Source organism: Dipodomys spectabilis, unplaced genomic scaffold (assembly GCF_019054845.1).
Source record: "Dipodomys spectabilis isolate Male_0828 unplaced genomic scaffold, ASM1905484v1 ptg000137l, whole genome shotgun sequence".
Lineage (NCBI taxonomy): Eukaryota > Metazoa > Chordata > Mammalia > Rodentia > Heteromyidae > Dipodomys > Dipodomys spectabilis.
The window spans coordinates 6,421,825-6,447,255 of NW_024870814.1; the positions used below are offsets into that span (position 1 = coordinate 6,421,825).

General features: G+C 48.7%; 1 protein-coding gene across 1 annotated transcript; it reads left to right on the top strand.

Moving 5' to 3' along the window:
- Positions 1 to 15,264: 15,264 nt before the first annotated feature.
- Positions 15,265 to 25,065, top strand: Sh2d6 (SH2 domain containing 6). The gene is made up of 16 exons (XM_042690404.1): positions 15,265 to 15,330; positions 15,475 to 15,500; positions 15,912 to 15,946; positions 17,496 to 17,566; positions 17,682 to 17,793; positions 18,292 to 18,398; positions 19,811 to 19,871; positions 20,714 to 20,736; positions 21,217 to 21,280; positions 22,007 to 22,085; positions 22,305 to 22,335; positions 22,454 to 22,478; positions 22,868 to 22,926; positions 23,202 to 23,285; positions 23,451 to 23,609; positions 24,949 to 25,065. The coding sequence occupies exons 1-16, from the start codon at positions 15,265 to 15,267 to the stop codon at positions 25,063 to 25,065; spliced, it is 1,119 nt and encodes a 372-aa protein (XP_042546338.1).
- The last annotated feature ends 366 nt before the right edge of the window (positions 25,066 to 25,431 follow it).

Genomic DNA, 25,431 nt, shown 5'->3' on the forward strand with positions numbered 1-25,431 from the left:
CATTTATCTGATCCTTAAAGTGAAGTGCAGTCCAGAATTGTCCATTTATTGTCTTAAACAGAGGAGACTTCCTTTCTGGATTTGCTTCTGTGAAGTTGACAAATTTGTCAAATAATTTTTTTTTCCAGCTTATGGGGAAGTACGCGTCTAGAACTTAGGAGTATGGGGCAAAAGGATCATGAGTTCCAGGACAGCCTGCTACATAGCAAGATACTACCCAAATTTAGATAGTTGACTAACACACACACGCACACACGAGGGGAAGGTACATATATAGGGATGTGTGTATCTCAGCCATCTCACGTGTAATCAGCATGAAATAATCATGGACCAAGGAGGTGAACCCTGGCCAGAAAGCTCCACTTTTGGTGTCCCAATTTGCCCATCCTAGACGCTGGTTCTGCAGACGCTAGTATCTACATAGTAGGTCGGTCGTGAGAAGCTTGCACAAACTGGTGGAGGTGCAGATTCCGGGTTGGTTGGTACACCAGAACTGGGAAAGATACCTACTCCAGTTCGCCTCCGCCTGCCCAAGGCCGAGCGAGTATAAACTACAAGTCCCAGTAGACAGCGCGCCAAAGGGGCGGGGCCTTGGGAGCTCGGGTCTGCGACGCAGCTAAATCCAGGTTCAGAAGTCCAGAAGGACAAGATTAGAACTCTGGAGACGATACGGTGGCTGCCGCGATGCAATTATTTTCACACACACACACACACACACACACACACACACACACACACACACACACACACACACACACACACACACACACACACACACACACCACCACGGCGCGTGCGCGTACACGTGAATTCTCTGTCCCCGCCCCTAGAAACTACAAACCCCAGCAGGCAGCGGGCGGCCTCGGGGCGGGGCCTCGAGTGCTCCTCTACCCCTGAGGTGTTAGGCAGGGTAGGATATCCGGGTCTCCGGGAGGGGCTGCGAGTTGGTGAGGACCGGGGTCTCATCCCCTGAAGTCATGGTTATGCGCCCCTGCACCTGGGCTTGGCCCTGGAGTTGCTATGCCAGCTCTCCTCTGCGAGCCAGAGCCCCGCCCCCCCCCCCCCCCCCCAGGCTGGGGCCGCTGGGGCGGAGGCTGGTAGGTGGGGACTTGGGCCCACACTTGGTAGAGATGTGGAGTGCGCCCTTATGAAGCCTCCTCCATCTCCTGGAGCAAATTTCCTGTTCTAGAGAGAGGAGCATCCTAGACCCTAAGATGGGGACTAAGCCTGCCACGGATCCTTGGTGGCCTGCAGGTCTCCTGGAGAAAAGCCTTCCACATCCCAGGATGTAAGTCCCTGTCTGTTGGGGCCTTGCCCCCAGGTATCAGCTTTACACAGCGAAGTCAAGGTGCTGGATGAGGAGCTACCTGGAAGTATATAACCAAGGCACTTGCATTCAGCATCCTCTTCCTCAAGGGCTTCAGCTCACAATTCTGCCTCAGGTGTCACAACTCTTCTGACTTACCAGGCTGCAGAAGGGATTTACCTACCTTTGGTGCAAATCAGCCTGCTGGTGAGATGAGCTGTTCTGAGAACCTACTTCATCCCCCCTCGGTGGCCAGGGCAGCCTCTCTCCAGAGACCTCTTCTCAGCTGATTTCTGGCTCCCAAGTGGTGGCTCAGGTTACACCTGTATTGGGAACAGTGACACCACAGTGGCCAGGAACACAATGGACTGTCTTTAACCCCATTTTCAGCTTTTAGACTTCCTGATCTGGGCATATACTGTTCATGCCTAATCCTCAAGATAGGTAGAAAAATATATAGGTGATGAGGATACAGCCATGACCCTGTAATGTCAATGAGATTTCTCTCTTATGTAGTTAGGTTAAGACTGCCTACTTCTAAAAATATTCCCTTTAATCTTGAAATAATCTGTAGTTTCTCTTGAAGTGATCATTAAAGTATATGTCCCAGATTCTCATAGTAGCAAGGCTGAGGTTTATATTAACTGGATGAACATTCCCATTTCTTTCTTTCTTTTTTTTTTTTTGGTCGGTCGTGGGGCCTGAACTCTGGGCCTAGGTGCTGTCCCTCAGCTGTTCAGCTCAAGGCTAGTGCTCTACCACTTGAGCCACAGCGCCACTTCAGGTTTGTCTGCTTATGTGGTGCTGAGGAATCGAACCCAAGGCAAGCACTGTATCACTGAACCACCTTCCCAGCTCACATTCCCATTCCTGTCTGGGAATTTCTGGAAGACTTGTTTTTCTGCACACTTTCTGCTACGACCTTAAGCAGATGCTGTTAGCTCACACTTGTAATCCTAGATACTCAGGAGGCTGAGATCTGGAGGATTGTTTTTCACAGTCAGCCTGAGAAAGAAAAGTACACAAGACTTTTCTCTCCAGCTAACTGACAAAATGCTGGAGTGAAGGTATGTCTCGAATGGTAGCACACCAGCCATAAAAGCACAAAGCCTTTAGTTGAAGCTCCAGTACTGACATACATACATAACAACTAGTCATTATTAAGTAGCCTCTTCCCTTAGAGAAGACAAACAACTACTATAAACTCTTGAGATAATCTTTCTATGTAGCCCATGCTATCCTTAAAATTTATGGTCCCCCTGCCTCAGCCTCCTAGCTGCTAGGATTCCAGGCTTGACTCCACATTTTAAACATATGTAAACATGTGACATACTGAAATGCTATTGCTTGAGTCTTTGGACTCTACAAGCCCATTATCTCAAAGAAAGTACATTTTTTGGCTGTTCCAGAAAAAGATGGATTAAGAAGTTGTGTTTTCCAACTCTTCAAATATTATTACAAACATAAAGGAGAATATTCTTCTAAATCTAAGGAATAAGCAAGCATGATGGTGTACCTGTAATCTTAACACTCAGGAAGCTGAGGTAGAAAGGTAATGAGTTTGAGGTTAGCTTTGGATAGGGATACATAATAAGACCCTGGCTCCAAAAAGCAAAACTAACCAGACAAACAAAAAAATCTTAGGAGTAGGTCTTGAAATGTGGCTTAGTGGTAGAGTGCTTGCCTAGCATGCATGAAGCCTGGGTTCGGTTCCTCTGTACCACATAACCAGAAAAAGCCAGAAATGGTTCTGTGGCTCAAGGGTGGAGTGCTAGCCTTGAACAAAAAAGCAGCTTAGGGACAGTGCCCAGGCCCTGAGTTCAAGCCCCAGGACTTGCAAAAAAAATCTTAGGAGTAATGAATTATATCCAATTAAAAAAAATAAGATTTTATTGTTATTATTAAGATGTGCACAGAGGGATTACCAATTCATAAGTTAGGTAATAAATACATTTCTTTTTTGGACAATGTCATCCCTTCTTTCACTTTCCCCCAGTTGAAACACTCAATTTTAAAAAAAGGTTTCCCTGGGCTGGGAAGGTGGCTCAGTGGTAGAGCGCTTGCCTTGCATGCTCGAGGCCCTGGGTTCGACTCCTCAGCACCACATAAGCAAAAAGAAAAAAGCCGGAAGTGGCGCTGTGGCTCAAGTGGTAGAGCGCTAGCCTTGAGCTGAAGAACTGAGGGACAGCGCCCAGGCCCAGAGTTCAGGCCCCACGACCGGACCCAAAAAAAAAAAAAAAAAAAAATAAATAAATAAATAAAAAAAATAAAAAAAGGTTTCCCTTTCTAAAATATAACCATCCAGCAAATAAAGGATATATGACATTTTAGTACAGAAACACTAGAACTTCACTTAGGAAAATGGTATATTTTTGTAGTTGGTGGTAAGATTTTTGTGTTTATATAAAATAATTCAAGATGACCATTATATTTTAAAGCTGTTCATGTGCTTTCCTGATTTGAATAGAAACTCACTGGTTTCTGTAGAAGCTTGCTTGTAGGACTGAGTCACAGGAAAGGTATAACATACCTAAAAAACATTTGGCTAGGGAAGTGTTTTCTTGAAACTCGGAAGCAATTGGCTATTACCTGATGCATGAAAACATTTGTCAGCCAATTCAGCCTTCACAGTTACTCACAGAATCTGGGCTTCCAGGAAGAGAGGCCTTGGCTGGGACTGAAGGGACAGGACATCTTTTCAGGCTTTTCTCTATGTGGTACTGAATGCCAGTCCTCAATTCCTGAAGATCTCAAGGCCAGGGTGCAGTTAAAGTTGCAGGATGGTGTTAGTAGAGCATTTTAGGAAATGTAGCTAAGGATAGGCACAGCAAAAGTTGGGTTCTTTACCCTTGGGTTACTTCTCTGTAGCATCGTGATAATTAGGGCCTGGGCCTTGCTTGATGTCACTTCCTCTAGGAGCCTCCACATCTTGGGAAATGAGCAACGGGCTCAACAGGCTGTTCTCACCACCAGGGGTCGCCCTTTCCCTTACAGACTATTTAAATGCTTCTAATGGCTTTGGTGGAGCAGATTAAGGCCTTGTGTATGTAATTAAATAGTTTTGGCCAATGCCCAGCACCCATCTCCTGTTTAGTTTCTCAGCTTTTCTGTTAGTAAAAGGTAGAGTGGGAGATCTCGGGGCCCTGGGGCTATGGAGGAAGGTTGTGGGAATGGGGAAACATCTGTGATCTGGACTCCTAAAGGGGAGGCTAAGAAGTCAGGCCAATGTCCAAAACTGTTCTTCCTTATCAGTCCTGGGAGAAGGAAAGTGCTGGGAATAGGAGATGCTTGACTACCAGGCTCTGACCTGGAGGAAGCTCAAACAGGCCCATATAACATCCGTGGGAGATTGGGGTTGGATGGAATGCTTGGAAAAGTGGTTAGGAAGGAAGTCACCTTCTATGGAAGGCAAATAGAAGGAAAGACCCAGTGGTATGTGGGAAGTCAGAAGGTAGCCGGTGAAGACAGCTTGTGATTACTGTTTTTCATTTAGAGATGAAGGCTGTTTGCAGTAGATCAACAGGTAAATGACCCTCATGGTGCCTTCTGTCTAGGCCTAGTGATTGGTGACATATGGGCAGGAACGGAACAAGGAGAGGCGCTGTTGGTAGAGAGGAAGACTTTCTCTAGGTGGTAAAAGTGAGCAAGATTTGAATATGCGTTTGAAACAAATATTGCAGGAGAGCCTACTGTGTGTCAGGCCCTTGGAATTTGATTGTGAACCTTACACATGACAGCTATCTATTTATAGAGCTTATGGTCAAGTGGGGGTGTCTTCAGTATATTTGTAAAATAAATCCATCAGCCTAGTTACTGTGGGAGTCATGAGGGTAGGTCTGGGAGGTCCTGGGAGGACTGGTCTGGAACACCCTCTGAGAAAAGGTTCCCCTAATCTAAGGCCTGCAGAAAGAGGGCTGAAGGACGCAAGGTGTTCCTATAGAGCAAAGGCAAATGCGTAGCCCCCAGATAAAAAGGAGGCCCTGAGCTGAGAAGGATTGGAAGAATCTATGTGTTGTTCTGTTTTCCCCAGCAACCCCTCACCCAGGTTTTCTGAGTATCTGCCACCTCCTTCTGTCTGTGCAGAATTGTAGTAATAGGCTAATGGATCAAGATAAAAGACAGTTCAAGAACCTGGGTGACACACACAGAAATCCCCTCATGAGGGAGACTGAGACAGGAGGGTTATGATTCTGAGGTCAGCCTAATCCATGTAAAAGAACAAAAGGAGGTCAGAGAGGAAGCAGAATGAGCCGCTAAGAGATGTGCAGCACAAAGCTGAAGAGGAGAGGGTTGGGAGAAGGAGGGTCATTTGAAAGAGAGCCATTTGGATAGTGTCTTTATTGTACTTTTGCTTGGTAATTTTTTTGAAGTGTAATGTATATATAGAAGTATCCTTTTTGTCTTCTTTTCTTCCTTTCAATTGTGTTTTGCTATATATTAAGAAAATTCTTCACTGGGAGCCCATGGTTCACACCTGTAATCCTAGCTACTCAAGAGGCTGAGAACTGAGAGTCATGGTTCAAAAGCCGGCCATGGCAGAAATGTCCATCAGACTCTCATCTCCAATCAACCACCAGGAAACAAGAAGTGGTGCTGTGACTCAAAGTGGTAGAGCTCAGGGACAACACCCAGACCCTGAGTTCAAGCTGCACAACAGACAAAAAAAAAAAAAGTCCTTCCTCAGTTTGCAATATGTGGACTAGGAAAGATTCTCAATTTCTTCCAACTGAAATTTCCCTAAATTACAGGATGCTGAATGGGCCACTTGAGCCCCAGTCATACTAGAAGCCATGAGACCTGGGGGCTGAAGTCAGCAGAGGCCTGATCTTACAATCATTGACCCCTAGAGTCACATTAGGGCTTTGGTCAGATCTGCAGTTCAGCCAGATATACTATAAGGAAGTTCCAAAGAAGGGCAAGGCAGGGGAGTGGTGCAAATTCGCACCACCCTCTAGGGCAGAGGGAAGCAGGGCAGTGCTGGGCTGGTGCCCTTTAACCTTAGAGGGCAGAAAAAGCCAGCCTCAACTCAGCCTCCAATGAGTCTGAGAATAGAAGGCCTACCCTCTGGGGAAAAATAGAGAGAAACTTTATTGTACATCACAGTCTCAAGGTATTTTCACCTCAGAAGATGGAGGTAGCATAGCCCAGACTTCTGAAAATCAGTTGTCCATGCACCAGGGATAGGTTTGGGGGCTGTCTGTCCCTCTAGCCATTCTTCATCACAGATGTCACCGAGGAAACTGAGTCCCAGGCCTGGGAAGGAAGCAAGGTAGGAGAAAGTGTGGGCACAGTTGGCTTGTGTAGACCAAATTCTTCATCCACCAGCCTTGGACAGCACCTTCCTGACACACCCCCTTCCTGCAGGATTGTCTGACATCATGTCTGGACCACACAGTTCAGTGGACACCTGAAACATCTTGGGCCTCCAGCTTGGCTGCCTGTATTCCCTTCCCTCATTGGGCTCTGTCTCTGCTCCCAGCTCTCCTCTCCCATCCCCAATCCCTCATGGTCAGGACTTTCCCCATGCCATTGCCTCTTGTTCAGAAAGTTCTCCCATCCCTCTTTCTGCTCCATCTAAACTTCCACCTCAGGGCTGGGAATGGGGCTGAGTGGTAGAGTGCTTGCCTAGCATGCAGGAAGTCCTGGGTTCAATTCCTCAGTACCGCATAAACAGAAAGAGCTGGAAGTGGTGCTGTGGCTCAAGTGGTAGAGTGTTAGCATTGAGCTGGGGCTGGGAAGGTGGCTCAGCAAAAGAAGCTCAGGGACAGTGCCCAGGCCCTGAGTTCAAGCCCCAGAACTGGCAATAAATAAACAACAAACTCCCACCTCCTCTATGAATCCCCACTCCCAGGAGAAGAATACTTGCATTACCAGCATCTTGGGGGTTTCCCACCTCTCTCAGCTTCCTTGGCTAAGGGAAACCTGGCTGTCCTCACTCCTAGCCAGAGTCCTGGCTGCTCCTAGTATATCTGTTCCTGTCCCTGCTTCCTTACTGTGGGACTCTAGATAAATCTCTCCCTTCCTCCTTTCCTCCCTCCATTTTTTTTTTCTAGTTTTACTGATTAACTCTGTGTGTGTGTGTGTGTATACCATTACTGAGGCCATTACTGAGGCTTGAACTCAGGGGCTGGGCGCTGACCCTTAACCTTTTCCACTCAAGGCTGGTACTCTACCAGTTGAGCCATAGCCTAACTTCCGGCTTTTTTTTTTTTTGAAGATTAACTGGAACTTAGACTCATAAGGGCTTTCCTGCCCAGGCTGGCATTGAACATTTTTCTCAGTTCTTAGCCTCCTGAGTAGCTAGGATTACAAGTGTGAGCCACCTGGCTCACATTACCTTTAAAAAAAATTTTTTTTTGCCAGTCCTGGGTCTTGAACTTAGGGCCTGGTCACTGTCCTGAGTTTCTTTTTGCTTAAGGCTAGCACTCTACCACTTGAGCCACAGCGTGCCTTCCAGCTTTTTCTGTTTATGTGGTACCAAGGAATTGAACCCAGAGCTTCATGCATGCTAGGGCAAGCACTCCACCACTAAACTACATTCCTAGTTCTTTCATTAACTTTTTTTTTTTGTCGGTTGTGGGCCTGAATTCTAGGCCTGGGTGCTGTCCCTCAGCTCTTCAGCTCAAGGCTACTGCTCTACCACTTGAGCCATAGCACCACTTCCGGCTTTTTCTGCTCATATGTTGCTGAGGAATTGAACCTAGGGCTTCATGCGTGCTAGGCAAGCACTCTACCACTGAGCCACCTTCCCAGCCCCTTTCATTAACTTTTTATTTTTATTTTATTTATTTATTTTTTTGTCGGTAGTGGGCTCGAACTCTGGGCCTGGGCACTGTCCCTCAGCTGTCCAGCTCAAAGCTAGTGCTCTACCACTTGAGTCACAGCATCTAGAGTTCAGGCCCCACGATCGACAACAATAATAATAATTTATGCTAGCTAGCCACTGATGACTCATGTCCGTAATCTTAGGTACTCAGAAGCTGAGATCTGAGGATCAAAGTACAATGCTAGTCCAGGCAGAAAAGTCTATCAGAGTCTTAACTCCAATAACCAGCCAAAAGCCAGAAGTGAAGGTATGGCTCAAGTGGCAGAGCACCAGCCTTAGCAAAATAAGCTAAGGTACAGTTCCCAGGCCCTGAGTTCAAGGCCCAGCATACACACACACACACACACACACACACACACACACAAATCATTTAAAAGTCTCTAGAGTCTAGAAGTAAAGCTATGATACTGGATTCTACCTGGTCCTACCTTCCCAGGAGACACATTCTTGGGCTCCATTTTTTGAGCATCATGGCATCCCCTGGTAAGACCTCAGTGATGCTATGGTTTTATCTCTAGATTAGAGTCCATCATTGAAAGTACAAGAAAGCATCTGTGGGCTGGGAATGTGGCTTAGTGGTTGAGTGCTTGCCTAATATGCATGAAGCCCTGGGTTTGATTCTGGCTCAAGTGGTAGAGTGCTAGCCTTGAGCAAAAGAAGCTCAGAGAGAGTGCCCAGGCCCTGAGTTCAAGCTCCAGGACTGGGAAAGCAAGGAAGCAAGAAAGGAAGGAAGGAAGGAAGGAAGGGAGGGAGGAAGGGAGGGAGGGAGGAAGGAAGGGAGGGAGGAAGGAAGGAAGGAAGGAAGGAAGGAAGGAAGGAAGGAAGGAAGGAAGGAAGGAAGGGAGGGAGGGAGGGAGGAAGAAAGGAAGGGAGGGAGGGAGGGAGGGAAAGAAAAGGAAGGAAAGAAAGGAAAAAGAAAGAAAGAGAAAGGAAGGAAGGAAGGAAGGGAGGAGAAAAGCAAGCATCTGTAGCTAGTTCAGGTTGAAAAATAGTTAATTACAAACATACCATAGCTAGGAGGACACCACCTACTGTGGGTCCTGTGGGTCCAGGGCCCAGGAAGAGGATGGGGGAGGGAGGGGATCTTGGCAGAACACTTGGAGGCCATTGCCAAGATTCTGTGTACAGATCCTCAAGGACTTCATCTTGACTGCCACTGGCCTCTGAGAGGAGCATGCTGGCGTCTGTCTGCTCCCACCAGCAGCTGAGCTAACTTCTGACCCCACCAACAGTCCTGTGCTTGGAATGGGACAAGGGGAACATTTAATTCAGATACACAATAGCATCCAGTAGTAGTGCATTTAATGGCTCCTTGAATATCTCCTCTCTGCTATCCAGCAGCCAATCTTTAAGACTCCCTCCTGCCCACACCTTGCAAAAGTAACAATAGTCCAGTAGTTCAGCCAATCATTTAGAGTGCCTTGGATATTTTTTCTATTTATTTTAGAGTAGATTGCTCTTGAACATTCTCTGGACTCACCTATTGAGTGATTACAAAGAAAGATTAGGTTTTAAAGTACTAGGACCAAATCATTTGTATTGAGAATTTTGTTATGTTTAATAATTCTGTTCAGAGGGGGACAATTCCTATAGCTCACAGTATCTCCAGGAGTGCCAGAGAAGCTGTCAGAAATAATGTCCTGATGAATCTAGCCTAGCAGAGGCTCCCTGGGTCAGACACCACAATATGCAAACAACCATAGGTCTCAGGCCTCTGGAAACGGGTGTGACTGTCACCACCCTCCCCAAGGTACAATCCTCTTTGTGTCTGCTTCAGCTCAGAGGGAGCTGGTGGTTGTATTCCTAGCTACTCGGGAGGCTGAGGTCTGAGGATTGAGGTTTGAGGCCAGCCCAGCAGAAAAGTCTTTGAGCTTTTTATCTCCAATTAATCAGCATAAAGCCAGAAGTGAAGTTGTGGATCATGTAGTTGAGCTCCAGACTTGAGTGGAAAAAGCCAAGAGAGAGCTTGAGACCTTGAGTTCAAGCCCTAGTCCTAGCACAAAAAGAGAAAAAGGAGAAAAAAGGAAGGGAAGGAGGGAGGGAGGGAGGGAGGAAAAGGAAAAGCCTAGCAGAGTCATCTGACTAAAGGAGGCTGGGAAGGCACAGTGGCTTCTGCGAACAGAAGCCTAAGGTGGAGAACCCACCAAGTATATGAAATGCTCAATAGTCAAAAAGAACTCACCTGTCCTCATTGGATCTCCAGGAGCCCAGCCACACACATCCTAGCCGCTCTTCCTCCATATTCTACTCTCTTTCCTCTGAGACCCGTCTCCGTCAGGTCCTCAGAATCCCCTGACCCAAGCTCCTTCTCACAGTGCCTCCCCCTCCACTCATACCAGGGATTTCAGCTAGACCTGTCCACCTTCTCTGGACAACTACGTCAATGGCTGCACCCCAAGTTCAAGGAGTTCATGGAGAGCTCACATTTATGTGTCAACTCTCAAGCACCTTTCCTCTCTCAATGAGGAATGCTTTGGGGATTTTTTTGTTTTAGTTTTTGTTGTTTTTGTTGTTATTATTTTCTGCTGGTGGTGGGGCTTGAACTTAGGGGTCTTGGTGTTGTCCCTGAGCTTTTTTGCTCAAGGCTAGAGCTCTACCACTTGGGCCACAGCTCCACTTCCAGCATTTGGGCAGTTAAATTGGAGATTAGAGTCTAATCTCCAAAGATTAATCTTTTTGGGCTGGATTCAAACCAGGATCCTCCAATCTGAGCCTCCTCAGTAGCTAAGATTACAGGCTTGAACTACCAGTGCCCAGAGAAAAATGCTTTGTTAGTGCTCCTATTTACACAAAAGGAAATGGAAGCCCAGAGAGCTGACATCAATCCTCTCCATCACTCACAGAGACGCCTGGAGGGCAGGGCCTGTGTTCCATTCCTCCTCTGCCAAGACTTATGTTCTCAAGAATTGCATGTGATTCTAAAAATTGTCCCACGAGTCTTGGCTTGGAATGTTTCCAACAGAACACTGTTTCTCAAACTTGGCTTTTTGTAAGACAGATCTAAGATGCCAGTTAAAAATAATGTAGACTTCCTGGAAGATCGAAGTCTTACAATCTTGGGAAGGGTTTGGGGACCCAAAGATACTAGACAGGTGTTCTACCACTGAGCTATATCCCCAGTCCCCTCCCCATTTTTTGTTTTATTTTAAGTAGGATCTTGCTCTCTAGCTCAGAGTGGCCTTGAAGTTAGGGATTTGGAGCAATCTTTCTGCTTCAGTCTCCTGAGTGCTGGGATTACAGCATCATTTCTCTGAGTTACATACACATATTTTTATATATATATATATATATATATGTACATATCTTTTTATAGATATATACATGACTAATATTAAAGCCTGAGTTCAGGGCTTCCTGCTTATTAGTCATTTTACCACTAGAGCCATACCTTTTTGTTTTGGATATTTTTTTTTTCATTCCAGCCTCCACTTGATGAAATCCTCCTACAATCTCCTTCCCACAAAGCTGGGATCATAGGCATATGTCAACACATTTCACTTATTGATTGAGGTGGGGTCTTGAGAACTTTTGGTTGTGCTAGCTTCAAACTGTGATTTTCTTGATCTTGATCTCCGAAATAGCTGGGATTACAAGAATGAGCCACTGTGCCACCAAGGGACCTTCAGCAATGCTTATTATCAGGCAAATGGCAAAATCTTTGTTTGCTTTCAAAAGATATATTTATATTGCTCTGGGCCAGTACAGTTGGGTCTGTTCTCACGGGGGTTCAGTGGCTGAGATCTGCACATTTTGAAGCATCTGGAAGGACTAGAAACTTTCAAAATATAAGCATCTGGCCAGGCACTGGTGGCTCATGCCTGTAATCCTAGCTACTCAGGAGGCTGAGATCTGAGGATCTCAGTTAGACAGCAGGAAAGTCTATGAGACTCTTATCTCCAATTAACTACCAGAAAACTGGAAGTGACACGGTGGCTCAAGTGGTAGAGCACTAGCCTTGAGCAAAAAAGCTCAGGGATGGGGCTGGCAAGGTGGCTCAGTGGTAGAGCGCTTGCCTTGCATGCCTGAGGCCCTGGGTTCAATTCTTCAGCACCACATAAGCAAAAAGAAAAAAGCCGGAAGTGGCACTGTGGCTCAAGTGGTAGAGTGCTAGCCTTGAGCTGAAGAGCTGAGGGACAGCGTCCAGGCCCAGAGTTCAGGCCCCACGACCGAACCCCCCCCCAAAAAAAAAAAAAGCTCAAGGACAGTACTCAGGCACTGAGTTCAAGCCCCACAAATGCCCCAAAAAAAGTATCTATCTATGGTATGGACAAAGTAATCCTGTGCCCAATACGTAAAGAAGAGGTCTAAATATGTCTGTGATTAACAAGATGCCCAGCCCTGAAGGGCTGCCCAACAGACAAGGCCACTGGAGTAGGCCAGCTTCCTGCCCCGCACCTAGGTCTGTGCAGCAAGTGCTCCAGCCAAGAGGGCACAAACTCCATCCTCCACCTCAGATCCTATCATTCACCCAGGCCTCAGTATTTTCCTATGCAAAGCCCTAAACAGGGAGGAGGTGGCTGAAGAGGAAAGCTTGATCAATTTGGGGTTTGTGGTGGGTGCTATCCAGAACCTTCTGTTCACTCTACCTGTGGACTCTGATCCCATAGGAGGCCCCACTAAGTAAGGGAAGTTGCTCCCTGCCTTGTGGAAGATAGGTCATCTGGGGAGTGAAGGGCAAGGAATAGATCCAAGTCCTTAACCTCAACTGACAATTGTTTCTTTATCCTTTTTTAGTTTTTTTCAGTACTAGAATTTGAACTCAGGGCCTTGCTTGCTAAGCAACTATGCCTCATCTCCTCAGTGATTCTTATGGCTCATTAAGTGTTCATTGGCCTTTAGGTCCCAGGAAGCTCTTGGCCTTTTTCTCTTAAGGTTATGTCCTGCCCGGGGGGCTGGTGGCTCATGCCTGTATCTCAGCTACTCAGGAGGCTGAGATCTGAGGATCGAGGTTCAAAGCCAGCCTGGGCAGGAAAGTCCGTGAGACTATCTCCAATTAACCACCAGCAAACCAGAAGTACCACTGTGGCTCTAGCACTAGCCTTGAGCTGAAAAGCTCAGGGACAGTGCCCAAGCCCAGAGTCCAAGCCCCACAATCACCACCACCACCAACAAAAAGGTTATGTCCTACTCCAACTCCCCATGCAAGTTATCTGGGCTTTGTTTTTACTTTGTGCCAAAAGCTAGTGCAGCCACAAAGTGAAAAATACAAGAAAGGAAGAGGCCTATAAGTTTCAGTATTCATGATCATGGTCTGCATTTCCTCGTTTCTTGATGTTTTGTTTGTTTTGTTTTTTGGTTCCAGTACTGCAGCTTGAACTCAGCTTTTTCATTCAAGGCTGGAGCTCTACTACTACTTAAGCTATAACTCCACTTCTGGCAGGTGACAGGGACTTGATGAAAACTTTTAGAGGTAAAATCCCACCCCCAGGTAGATTCCTAGAAGCTGGGGCAGGGACTTGAACAATAGATTACCAGACCTGCCATACCTGTACCATGAACTGAGGAGACTTTGAACTCGAGCTCCTTGTGACCCTATCTCCTGACTGTGGCCCTATTTAGGCCCCAGCACTTCAGCTGCCAATGCACCATGTCTCCTGCCTCCAGCCTCTCCTCCGGTTACCATGGCATCCCTCTTCAACTTCCCATTAGAGTTGATCTAGTTTTTTCAGAATGTTTTTCTGCTCTTTCTTTACCACCCTTGTGGCTCAGTTTCCTATCAGTTTTAAGTGCATTGAAGGCTGCAAGTTTTGGGGGGACATGTATCTGCTCATAGTCACTGGCTTTCTAATAAAGACTCCAGGTTCAACCACTCAAAATGTGGCTTCTCTGTATCTCCCCATCAAATTACTGTCAAGTAATATGAGTCTCACAGATTTTTCCAGCCCTGGCTGGCTGAATCTCTATCCTCAAGTCTCAGCCTCTGGAGTAACTAGGATTACAAGCATTAGCCACTGGTACCCAGCTCTCATTTTCTGGTTTAAACAGAGTCAAACACCAGACCCCACCCTTCCTTTTATCCCAACACGTCTCAGAAGTCAATGTTCCAAATTCATGGAGTGACCTCGAAATCATGAACCCCTTAAGGAATCTCCAAGTGCTGATGAGCCTCATTCTCCAGTGGCTATGCGACAGGGTCCTGATTCCCTCCTAGATGAGGTAGCAGGACGCCCATTGTTTAGCATTCAGGTTCTGGAGCCTCATTCATCACTGAGTGCAGTGCATGACCTCAGGAAAGATATGCAATTTATCAAGGCCTTAGTGTTATAGACTGCAATTGTGCCACAAACACGATTCATATATTAAAGACCTAATGCCCAATGTGCCTGTGATAAGGCTGTTTTGGGCCTTACTCCAACAGCTCTGCTGACTTCATAAGAAAAGGGAGTGCATACCAGCTTTGTTCTGTCTCTGGACATGTGCAGACAAGGGGCCATTTGAGGACATGGGGGAGGCTGCTGTCTCCAAGCCAGGAAGAGCAGCCACACCAGAAACCAACCCTGATGGCACCTTGATCTTGGACTTTCATCCTCCAGAATTGTGAGGAAATAAAAGATCTGTTGTTTAAGTCACCAGTCTGTGCTATTGTTATGGTGGTCCAAGCTGACTAATGCACTCCATTTCTTTGTTTAAAGAGATAAAACTAGAACTTGCATCATGGGTTATTTTGAGAACACAATGAGGAAGCACACAGTAATGCCTGCCTGTTTTATTTTCTACAGATGTCTTCACCACCTGGAATAGCACCTAGTAGATAGAGAGTGTTTGGTAATGTGTCCACTGGATGAATAAACACATCCATCAATAATAATAATAAAGCTGTCACTGAACATGACAGTTCTAACTTTTATGTCTTTGATCATTGATCACCACTCACCAGCAAATGACAAGTATAAGGATTTTAAAAAATTGTCTGAAAGGGGCCTACCTAGTAACACATGCATTTTGGAAATGTGACATTGGGCCAGCTTCCTTCTGGAGGACTTGGGGGGGGGGGGGTGGCAACACAGAAGCTAGGTCTCCTCTGGGAGTGTCCTGAGTGAAGTCCATTTGGAATGGGAGGCCACCCACCTTCCGGGTGCTTAAGAGATGCAAATAATATTGATAGAAGGGGATAGGGAACAAAAGGGCCCCTATGCCTCACACCTTTTGTGCCAAATCCTGGACTACTGGAAGGCAGAGCTCATCTAATCCAGCCATGGTGAGACTTGGTCCCAGAACAGCTCCAGGCACACAAACCTGCCTGGTTCTGGGGTGGGAGTGTGGGGGAGGGGGAGAACTCTGGGCAGGGCGAGGTGTCCTAATCCCAATAGTACTAACTATCCTTTATTTCCCCTCTTTCTAGGACAAGCTCAGTGGGACCAAGGCCCGGTGAGTACTGGGGCTCTTCTTTCTCCCACCCTCTTCTCTCGTCCCCCTTGCCCACCCCCTATTCCTCCTTCACTGGCACTGCTGCTCTAGGTGTGGTGCTGGCTCTGATTACTCCCAGCCCACATGACACCATTCATCTGCTTTTACCCATCAGTACTGGGGCTCCCCTGTCTCCCAGCTTACCTGGGGCACCAGGCCATCCAGTTGTGTTCCCCAAGGGCACTGGCTCTGCCCCTCTACCCCCAGGAACCCTCCCTCCCACTCTGCTGCCCCAGTCCAAGGCCACCATGTCACACAACTCTTGGGGGGGTAGGCATTCATGGTGATGGATATCAGTGTGACAGAGTGCAATGTCTATTTGACACAAACTCCAGAACCTTTTGAGCTAAGTTGAGTAGAGTCTGCTTGCAGGTTGGGGCCACCTCTTCCACCCCCCAGATGCGTGGGTAAGTGACACAGTAGACCAGAGGATTCCAGTACGTTAGGGGCCCCCACAAGTTCAGTATCTCTTGAGTGGCTGCGGACACGCATCTGCCATAGTCCTGCACTGCTGGGTTACTGGGGCTTAGCTCTCCCATTTGTCTTAGGGAAAGTCAAAGGTGTCAGGAGGCGTGGAACTGATATAGGTAAAACAAGCGACTGGGAGGCTCCCTTCTTTCTCGGGCCAACTCATTGGCCCTGCTGCCATGATAAAAATTTCCCTCAAGAATTAAGTTCCTAGCCAGGCTAGGCTCATGCCTATAATCCTAGATACTCAGAAGGCTGAGATCTAAGGATCGAGATTTAAAGCTACCCGGGACAGGAAAGTCTGTGAGATTCTTATCTCCAATTAACCACCAGAAAACCAAAGTGGTGTTGTGGCTCAAGTGGTAGAGCGCTAGCCTTGAGCTGAAGAGCTTAGGGACAGTGCCCAGGCCCAGAGTTCAAGCCCCATGACTGACAAAAAAAAAAAGAGTAAATTCTTGGCTGGGAATGTAGCTTAGTGGTAGAGTGCTTGCCTAACAGGCAGGAAGCCCTGGGTTCAATTCCTTAGTGCCACATAAACAGAAAAAGCCAGAAGGGGCCCTATGGCTCAAGTGGTAGAGTGCTAGCCTTGAGCAAGAGCAGCTCAGGGTCAGTGCCCAGGCCCTGAGTTCAAGTTCCAAGACTGGCAGAAGAAAGAAAGAAAGAAAGAAAGAAAGAAAGAAAGAAAGAAAGAAAGAAAGAAAGAAAGAAAGAAAGAAAGAAAGAAAGAAAGAAAGAAAGAAAGAAAGAAAGAAAGAAAGAGAAAGAGAAAGAAAGAAAGGGAGGGAGGGAGAGAGAGAGAGAGAGAGAGAGAGGGAGGGAGGGAGGGAGGGAAGGAAGGGAGGGAAGGGAAGGAAGGATAGGTTCCTGAAGCCTGGTGGCTCATGCTTGTAATTCTAATTACTCTGGAGGGTGAGATCTGAAGATCTCCATTTGAACCCACTAGGGCAATAAAGTACTTGAGATTCTTATCTCCAATTAACCACCAAAAAGCCAAAAGTGGAGCTATGGCTCTTGTGGCAGAGCACTAGCCTTGAGCAAAAAAGCTCAGGCATTCAGATCAAGCCCCAGGACTGCCCTAAACCTTCCCTCCTCCCCCAGGAGAACTGGTTTCTTTCTTTTTTTTTTGTCGGTCGTGGGGCTTGAACTCTGGGCCTGGGCGCTGTCCTTCAGCTCTTCAGCTCAAGGCGAGCGCTCTACCACTTGAGCTACAGCGCCACTTCCGGTTTTCTAGTGGTTTATTGGAGATAGGAGTCTCACGGTCTCTCCTGCCCGGGCTGGCTTTGAACTGCGATCCTCAGATCTCAGCCTCCTGAGTAGCTAGGATTACAGGCGTGAGCCACCAGTGCCCGACGAGAACTGGTTTCTTTAGTGGAGGATTAAAGCTCATTATTGGGTGGCGGTGGTGGGGGGTGGGGTGGGGGGGGGACATCAGACATTGTGCTAGAAGGAGGTGGGGTGGGAGGAGGCAAGGCCAGTCTGTCTGTCCAGATGCCTCAGCTTGGAGAGAGGATGCCCTCAGCTCATCTCCTCTGTCTACTCCAGAGACCTGGAGACACAGGGTAAGTTCAGCAGCTGAGATGGAGGCTGGGGGGGAGTGGGGGGAGGCAGCAGCCATCAGTGTCCTGGGCATGTTCCACCCTCCATCTCCTCTGTACCCAGCAGCACTTTCTGAAGGCCCAAGAGGAGGAGGAAGAGGATAAGTATGAGCTGCCCCCCTGTGAGGCTGTGCCCCTCAATCTGGCCCCTGCACACCTTGCGGGTGCTGAGGAGGAGTCCTTGTACCTGGGTGAGGGCAGGGAAGTGAGAGGCAGGGAGGTGGGGATTTGAGTAGAGAACCCAGGCCTTGCCTCTCCTCCTGCCTGAGCAGGGGCAGGGACAGGGTGGTCATGGGGCCTCTTGGCTGGGGCAGAGATGGAAGTTAGAAAAGAGTGACTGACAGGAGGAGGGAAAGGAGAGTAGGGAAGGCAGAGAATTGAGTGCCATGTAACCAAGGCAACGGCAGAAAAGCAGGAGGCTAGACCCTGGTCCCTAGGGGCCCCCAGTACCCCCTCTATGATTCTAGAACGTTCTCTGAGATGAAGGTACCATGGGTATTCCACTCCCACTGCTTAGGGTCTTGGCCAGGTCGGAGCAGGGAAGCTGGCTGCCTCCAGAGAGACAAGCTGTCAGAAGATAATAAGCTAAGGAGAGGGAAGGAGAAGGAAATGGAAGGATAGTTGGGAAGGAGCTGGAAGAAAATGGGAATCGACATGGGAGGGCCCAAAATACCTGGGGTCTTTTCCAGATTGCTCTGGCCCCTTCGGACCACCCAAGCCACCACCCACCATGGGGAGAGACCTTCCCCCAAGTCACTCCTTCTCCATTCACCCCACACCAGGCAACCATTTTCCGGTGAGTAAATTGTGAGAGGTAGATCATGTGCAAGAGCACTAACATTTGCATTCAAGAGAGCCCCAAAATCTCAGGTGCCAGAGACTTGAGAAGCCAAAGTCCTTTGGCCCTCCCAGCCAGCCTGACCTGCTACTCCCTCCCTCTGTTCTCCCCTGAGCTGGACCTAGGATTCTAGGTTCCACTGTACTCCCCTGAGCTTTGAGCTTGAGGACTCCATCCTGTCCAGAGATTACACAAGCCTCTCCATTTAGCTGCCAGTCAGTGCCAGATCCCAGTCCCACTGAGTCCCACACATGGACTCCAAAAGCTACCATTTTCATTCTATATTTTACTAGAAAAGAAAAAAAGGGGGCTGGGAAGGTGGCTCAGTGGTAGAGTGCTTGCCTTGCATGCATGAGGCCCTCGGTTCGATTCCTCAGCACCACATATGCAGAAAAAGCCGGAAGTGGGGCTGAGTCTCAGGTGGTAGAGCGCTGGTCTACAGCTGAAGAGCTGAGGGACAGTGCCCAGGCCCAGAGTTCAGGCCCCACAACTGACAAAAAAAAAAAGAAAAGAAAAAAAGGAGATAAGTGCACAGCCAAGAGCCACAGAAAAGCAGCTGAGAAAAATGTCCTTTTGGTACATTTCATCTTGAGCTTATAGTGGCAGGTTTGGTTTTGTTTGTTTTTGTTGGTTGTGGGGCTTGAACTCAGGGCCTGGGTGCTATCCCTGAGCTCTTTTGCTGGAGGCTAATGCTATACCACAGCTCTACTTCCAGTTTTGTGGAGATAAGTCTCACAGGGACTTTTCTGCCCAGGCTGGCTTTGACCTGCAATCCTCAGATCTCAGCCTCCTGAATAGTATGAGCCATGGGCACCCAGCAGGTTTTTGTGGGTTTTTTTGGTTTTGTTTTTTGTTTTGGTTGGTTGAACTCAGGGCCTGGGCACTGTCCCTCAGCTCCTCAGCTCAAGGCTAGCTGTTTACCACTTGAGCCATAGTGCCACTTCCAGTTTTCTGATGGTTAATTGGAGATAAGAGTCTCACCTACTTTCCTGCCTTGGGCTGTCTTTGAACCATGATCCTCAGGTCTCAGCCTCCTGAGTAGCTAGTATTACAGGCATGAACCATTGGTGCCTGGTTTTTGTGTTTTGTTTTGTCTTTGTGCCAGTCTTGTGGCTTGAACTCAAGGTCTGGCATCTGTCCTTTAGCTTTTTTTTTTTCCTAGTCCTGGACTCGAACTCAGGGCCTAGGCATTGTCCCTGAGCTTCTTTTGCTCAAGGCTAGCACTCTACCACTTGAGCCACAGTGCCACTTCCAGCCTTTTCTGTTTATGTGGTACTGAGGAATCCATTGGAGGGCTTCACGTATGCTAGGCAAGCACTCTACCATGCCTCAGTTTCCCTCCTCCCTCACCAGCTCCATTATGCCCACAGCTGAAGGCAGCAATGAACCCGCAGTTGACCACAAAGCCAGGACCTGCCTTTGGGAGTCGAGGTAAGGGACATGTCCTCTTTCCTCTCTCCACCCTGGGAGAGGTGGAGTTGGGTGTGCCTCACACTAGAGTCATCCTCTGCCATTCTGTTGCACCCTCCTGGCTGTAACTTCCTTTTTTCTGGCCAAGTTCCTGAGGTAGCATGGCTTCCAGTGTACAAATGAGACAGAGACCCAGAGATGTCAACTGCTGTGCCTGAGAAGGCATCAAAGCATCAAATCTGACCTGATGCTCCCTCTACAGCAGGTGTAGAATGTCTGGTACAGGGTCAGACTGGGGGGACCCCAGAATAAAGAGGTCAGAAGGGCAGCCTACTCTATCTCCAGTACCCTCTCTAGTGAGATATCTGTGCACCATTTCCCCAGCAAAGGGGACATCCTTGGGCCACCACTGACTTCATTCCCGGTCACTATTGCTATCACTGTTCAGGGACTTGCCCCTACGGTCAGTGCCTCTGAGGCTTGTGACCCCACAACTCTGGGATGTCAGGAAAGGATAGAACTCCAGGAAATTTTCCTGTCTGAAAGAGGATGTGGGAAGAGTGGCGTTGTAGTCCCTCCATCCTGATGGCTTCCTCCACCCAAGGTCAAACTGCTCACCTGAGGCACATTTGCTTAGCCCTACTGACCTTGAGGGTGGCTTTGAGTTTTGGCTCAACCCAGTCATCTGGAGCCAAGCCTGGAAAATCATTTGGGAGGTCAAGTTAGGTGACACTACAGCCTTGTGTAGGAAATGACAAGGAGAGGGGGATGGTTTCCTCCTGGAGTTTCAAAGTTGGCTCCAAGGACCCCATGTCCCAGCCCCTCCTCCCTGCTCCTCCTGACTGCTGCTTTCCTTCTTGCAGGGCGAGAGGTGATATCCAGAGTGGTGAGTAACCCCCCCATCCTCACTTTGCATTTTTGGGTTCTATCTAGAAAAGAGGCAGAAACACAGTAGGGGCTTGAGAAGGCCAGGAAATTCTCTTAGATCCCAGGAGAAAGGCCCCAAAGAGTCTTTCCCTTCTGCCACAGGCCCCTAGCAGGCAGAAGCCAGTTGTCCTAAAGGCACTGGCCAGAGCTCCTCTTTGACACCTGCATTCCCTGGCAGTTGTCACCTGTGGGTACCACTGAAGAGGAAGGTGTTCATGAGATGCTTCCTTCCAGGCAGAGGGACAATTTTAATCATTCCTCCTCAAAAGAGGATCAACTGACAAGGAGGGAATGTGGTCCACTGGAGCCTCACCTCCTGATCAATGGCTCTTTCCCTGACTGTCACCCTACTGCTTGTGGCAAAGGTCTGTTAGTCCTAGCCTGACGTCCAGGGCTGGGCAAACTCATGATCATACATACCCCTTCCTCCCTACCTTAGGTGGCAACAGGCCCTGCAAAGGATCAGGATGAGGATGTCTACCTGAAGTGTGAGCCTGATCCAGGTGAGGGCCTTCCTCCAAACCATCCTGCCCCACAGTCACCCTCCTGGTCCCACTTCTGCCCCTTACTGGTGTGCATGGGCCTTCAGATACTGCACAGACATCTTCAGCTCTCACTAGGAAGGTAGCTCAGTGGTAGAGCACTTGCCTAGCACATGCCAGGTGCTGGGTTCAATCACCACTGCTGCAAAACCAAACTAAGTTAAAAAAAAAAAATAATGAGCCTGGAGATGGTGGCTCATGCCTGTAATCCTAGCTACTAGGAGGCTGAGATCTGAGGATTTAGGCCGGGTTCAAAGCCAGCCCAGGTAGAAAAGTCCATGAGACATCTCCAATTAACCACCAGAAAACTGGAAGTGACACTGTGGTTCAAGTGGTAGAGCATTAGCCTTGAGCTAAAGAACTCAGGGATAGTGCCCAGGCCCAGAGTTCAAGCCCCATCACACACACACACACACACACACACACACACACAGGATAACCTTCACTTCTGCCTTTGGTCTGGGTTCATGCACCCTGTGCCTATTAGGGGGAGCCAACCCCTTAAAAGAAGGGCTGGGTGGAGCTTCTCGGCTGCTGTGTCCAGGCTAGCATCTCCCTCTAGTTAGAAGGACTTCCAGGGGCCCAGACAGCAGAGAAGACCCGGAAGCCATTCTTAGTCCCTCCCTGACCAGCCTTGATTTCCTTGCCTGATCCCAGGCCAACCTCAGCCTGCCTTCTCTGTTTCAGTCCCATCCTTAACTAGGTCTCTGAGCTCCAAAGCCCTGATGCCCCCAGTCCCTCTGCCAAGGACACCTGTGATTCCTAGGTAGGTACCTCACCAGATGCACATGTGCCTACATGAAGGAGAGAAAGCAAGAGAGCTTAAGAGAATGCTAACGCAGGCTGCCTCAGTCCTGACCATGAAATGGCAGTCTCATTCCATTGTCCTGGATCACTGACAGGGGTGGTAAGGGACGGTTGGAATACTGGCTCATTTCTGAAAGTGATGAGGACCCTGAGCTCTGCCCTGATTTGCTCCCTACAGGCCCAACATAGTACCCCAGGATGCCTGGAGTGTAAGAGGCTTGTGGTCAAGGGGAAACTGAACTGGGTAGGGGGAGAGAGAGAAGGGAGGCTCAGGGTGGGACTCGCTGCAAGGCCAGTGATCATCTGACCAGACCTCCTGTTTCCCAGGGAGCAGCAGATGTCACCTCTAAAGGTCAGTGCATACATCTCTGGATGGTTCTGCCCAAGCCTGCGGGCCGTAGACTCCTTCCTCACCCCTCTCCACTCCCCGACTTTGCAGCTGAGTCCAGCCAGGGTCAGGTTGGGGTGGCAGCAGTGTGTTGGGGTGGGTGAGGGGGATCCTCTTGGACATTTTCCAGAGCCTGCACCAAATTGGGAAGCTCCCAATTTGGGCCTCAAGGTCACATCTCACCTGGAAGTTTCCCAAGGCTGGGCTGGTGGGTCTTGGGAGGGTGTTGGACCTGGAGAATAGGAGTTCAGGGTGCTCCATTTTGGACTTCAAGTCTCCTGTACCTAAAGCTGTTCCTTGGAGCCTTTGCCTAACCCCTTCCAGGCCCTAACTCTGTAATTTCCTTCTTTCAGTGGGAAGGAAAGCCCCTCTTCCCTCCACAGCCCACCCTGGGAGCAGTTCAGCTGCCAAGGTGAGCAGGGGCTTGGGGGGCAGGCTGAGGGCAAGGCCTGTGGCGACCAGAGTCTGAGTCCTCACCCAGGACCCTCATGGCAGAGGCATGAATTACCACCACCAGAAATGTATGTATGTGTGCACCAGGCACAGACACAGCTTTGTTCTGCTTTTGGGGCTCAGTCTGGCGCTGGCAGATGTGAATGCAAACAACGGCACTCCAGGGTTCTCTGTTCCCCATTCAATTCCCTGGCACATCTCTGAGTGGCCTTGTGTGTGTGTGGTTGTATATAGGACAGTAGCCTGCTGGCCCAGCCTTGGTACTCAGGGAACTGTGACCGCCATGCTGTAGAGAGAGCCTTGCTCTGCTTCCAAAAGGTAGGCAGCTATAGACTCCTAAGTCTTCTCTGAAATCCTTGCTTCTCACAGGCTGTGGTGGGCTGAGCTGGCAGATGGAGGTCTAGAGAGGTTCTGGATCATCCTGGGTCAGGGCTGGGATGAGTAGTTGGGAAATAAGGTTCATGATTGGGGTCTCCTTCACAGGATGGGGCCTACACAGTGCGCCCCAGCTCAGGGCCTCACACTTCCCAGCCCTTTACCCTGGCAGTGCTTCTCCAAGGCCGGGTCTTCAACATTCCCATCCGGCAGCTGGATGGTGGGCGCCACTATGCCCTGGGCCGGGAGGGCAGGAACCATGAGGAGGTAAGTGCTTGCTGGAGGAGTTGGACTTCCCAAATAAGGAGAGTACAGAGACCAGCATTCTGAGCCTAGCTAAGAGCATATGTCTGGGGGGAAATCCAGTTGGCATTTTCTTTTTTTTTTTGCCAGCCCTGGGGCTTGAACTCAGGGCCTGGGTACTGTCCCTGAGCTTCTTTTGCTCAAGGCTAGCACTCTACCACTTGAGCCACAGCACCACTTCTGGCTTCTTCTGTCTATGTGGTTATGAGGAATCGAACCCAGGGCTTCATGCATGCCAGATGAGCATTCAACCAGTAAGCTGCATTCCCAGCCCCCAGTTTGCATTTTTCTAGGGCAGGTTGAAATAACAGGAGCCTGTGGCTTAAGCTTCCTAGATTCCTGGCACTTTGAGAAGAGGTATTCCCTCTGGCTATGACTCCCATCTGCACACGGTTGAGGTGGGGCATTTGTACTTACAACCTAATGAGGAAGGCAGGATCCAGAGTCCAGACTCCTGCCTCTCTGCCCATCTCAACTCAATTTTATACCCAGCATTTGCTGGGCAATAAGGTAGAGATGATAACCTAGCATTCAGCTCCAGGCACAGCAGGGCCTGAAAGTTACTTTTACTTGGCCTTGGAAACCCAAGGCTAGCCAACAATGATCACAGGAAAGTTGTAGGAGGTTTAAAGTAGGGCAGCATCTTTCAGAGACAATCTGCCCCCTTACCAGTCATCTTTGGAAGTTGCTGGACATGTGAGGCTCACAAAACTCATGTGCCAGGTGCTGGTGGCTCATGCCTGTATTCCTAGCTACTCAGGAGGCTGAGAGCTGATGCTAGCCTGTGCAGAAAAGTCCATGAGACTCTTCTCTCCAATTAACCATCAAAAAGTCAGAAGTGAGGCTGGAAATATGGCTTAGTGGAAGAGTGCTTGCCTAGCATGCACAAAGCCCTGGGTTCAATTACTCAGCACCACATAAACAGAAAAGGCCAGAAGTGGTGCTGTGGCTCAAGTGGCAGAGTGCTAGCTTTGAGCAAAAGAAGTTCAGGCCCTGAGTTTAAGCCCCAGGACTGGGAAAAAAACAAAAACAAAAACCCCAAACCAGAAGTAGTGCTGTGGCTCAAGGCAAAAAGTTCAGAGAGAGAGCATCCAGCCTCTGAGTTCAAATCCCAGGGCCAGAAGATGATAGATAGATAGATATCAATATGAATTGTTGATATGGCACTAGTGGTAGAATGCCAACTTTGGGTGGAAAAAAAAAAAAAAAACCCAAGGAGAACTCAAGGCCTCGAGTTCAAGCCCTAGTACTGGCACAAACAAAACAAAACAAAAATTCATGGTTGCCCTACCTCTTTGTGTAGGTCTTCTCTTCCGTGACCACCATGGTTCAGCACTATTCGAAGCATCCCCTGCCCCTGGTGGACAGACACAGTGGCAACCGGGAACTTGCCTTCCTGCTCTTCCCCCTCAAGCCTTAAGGCCATGCAACAAACACACCCATCATTGGCCCAAAGGGTGTGCCTTCATCTTCTGGACACCACCTCGGGCTGCCTTCTCTCCCTCTCTAGTCTCTACCACTCCACTCCCTGTAGGCCCCAGATGAGAGGCACTGGGCAAAGGTTGCCCATAGAGACAAAGGACCTTGGGGATGCTACCTAATGTACATCCAGAGCCTCCCGGCTGCATCCCTGAGACCCTCCCTCCACCATTGCTAGTTTCAAGCAATGACATGGTCTGCCATAGTACACTCCCCTCCCTCTCTCTCCTTATCCTCTCCCCGCCCCCCACCCCTCTTCTCTGCAGGACTGAGGATTGAACTCTGTGTCTTCAAGCTTGCTAGGCAT

Coding starts and splice junctions, on each gene's coding strand:
- Sh2d6 (XM_042690404.1), top strand. CDS start 15,265: ATGCCTCACACCTTTTGTGCCAAATCCTGGACTACTGGAAGGCAGAGC. Junction 15,331..15,474: donor GCTCATCTAATCCAGCCATG/GTGAGACTTGGT, acceptor CCCTCTTTCTAG/GACAAGCTCAGTGGGACCAA. Junction 19,872..20,713: donor ACCTGCCTTTGGGAGTCGAG/GTAAGGGACATG, acceptor TCCTTCTTGCAG/GGCGAGAGGTGATATCCAGA.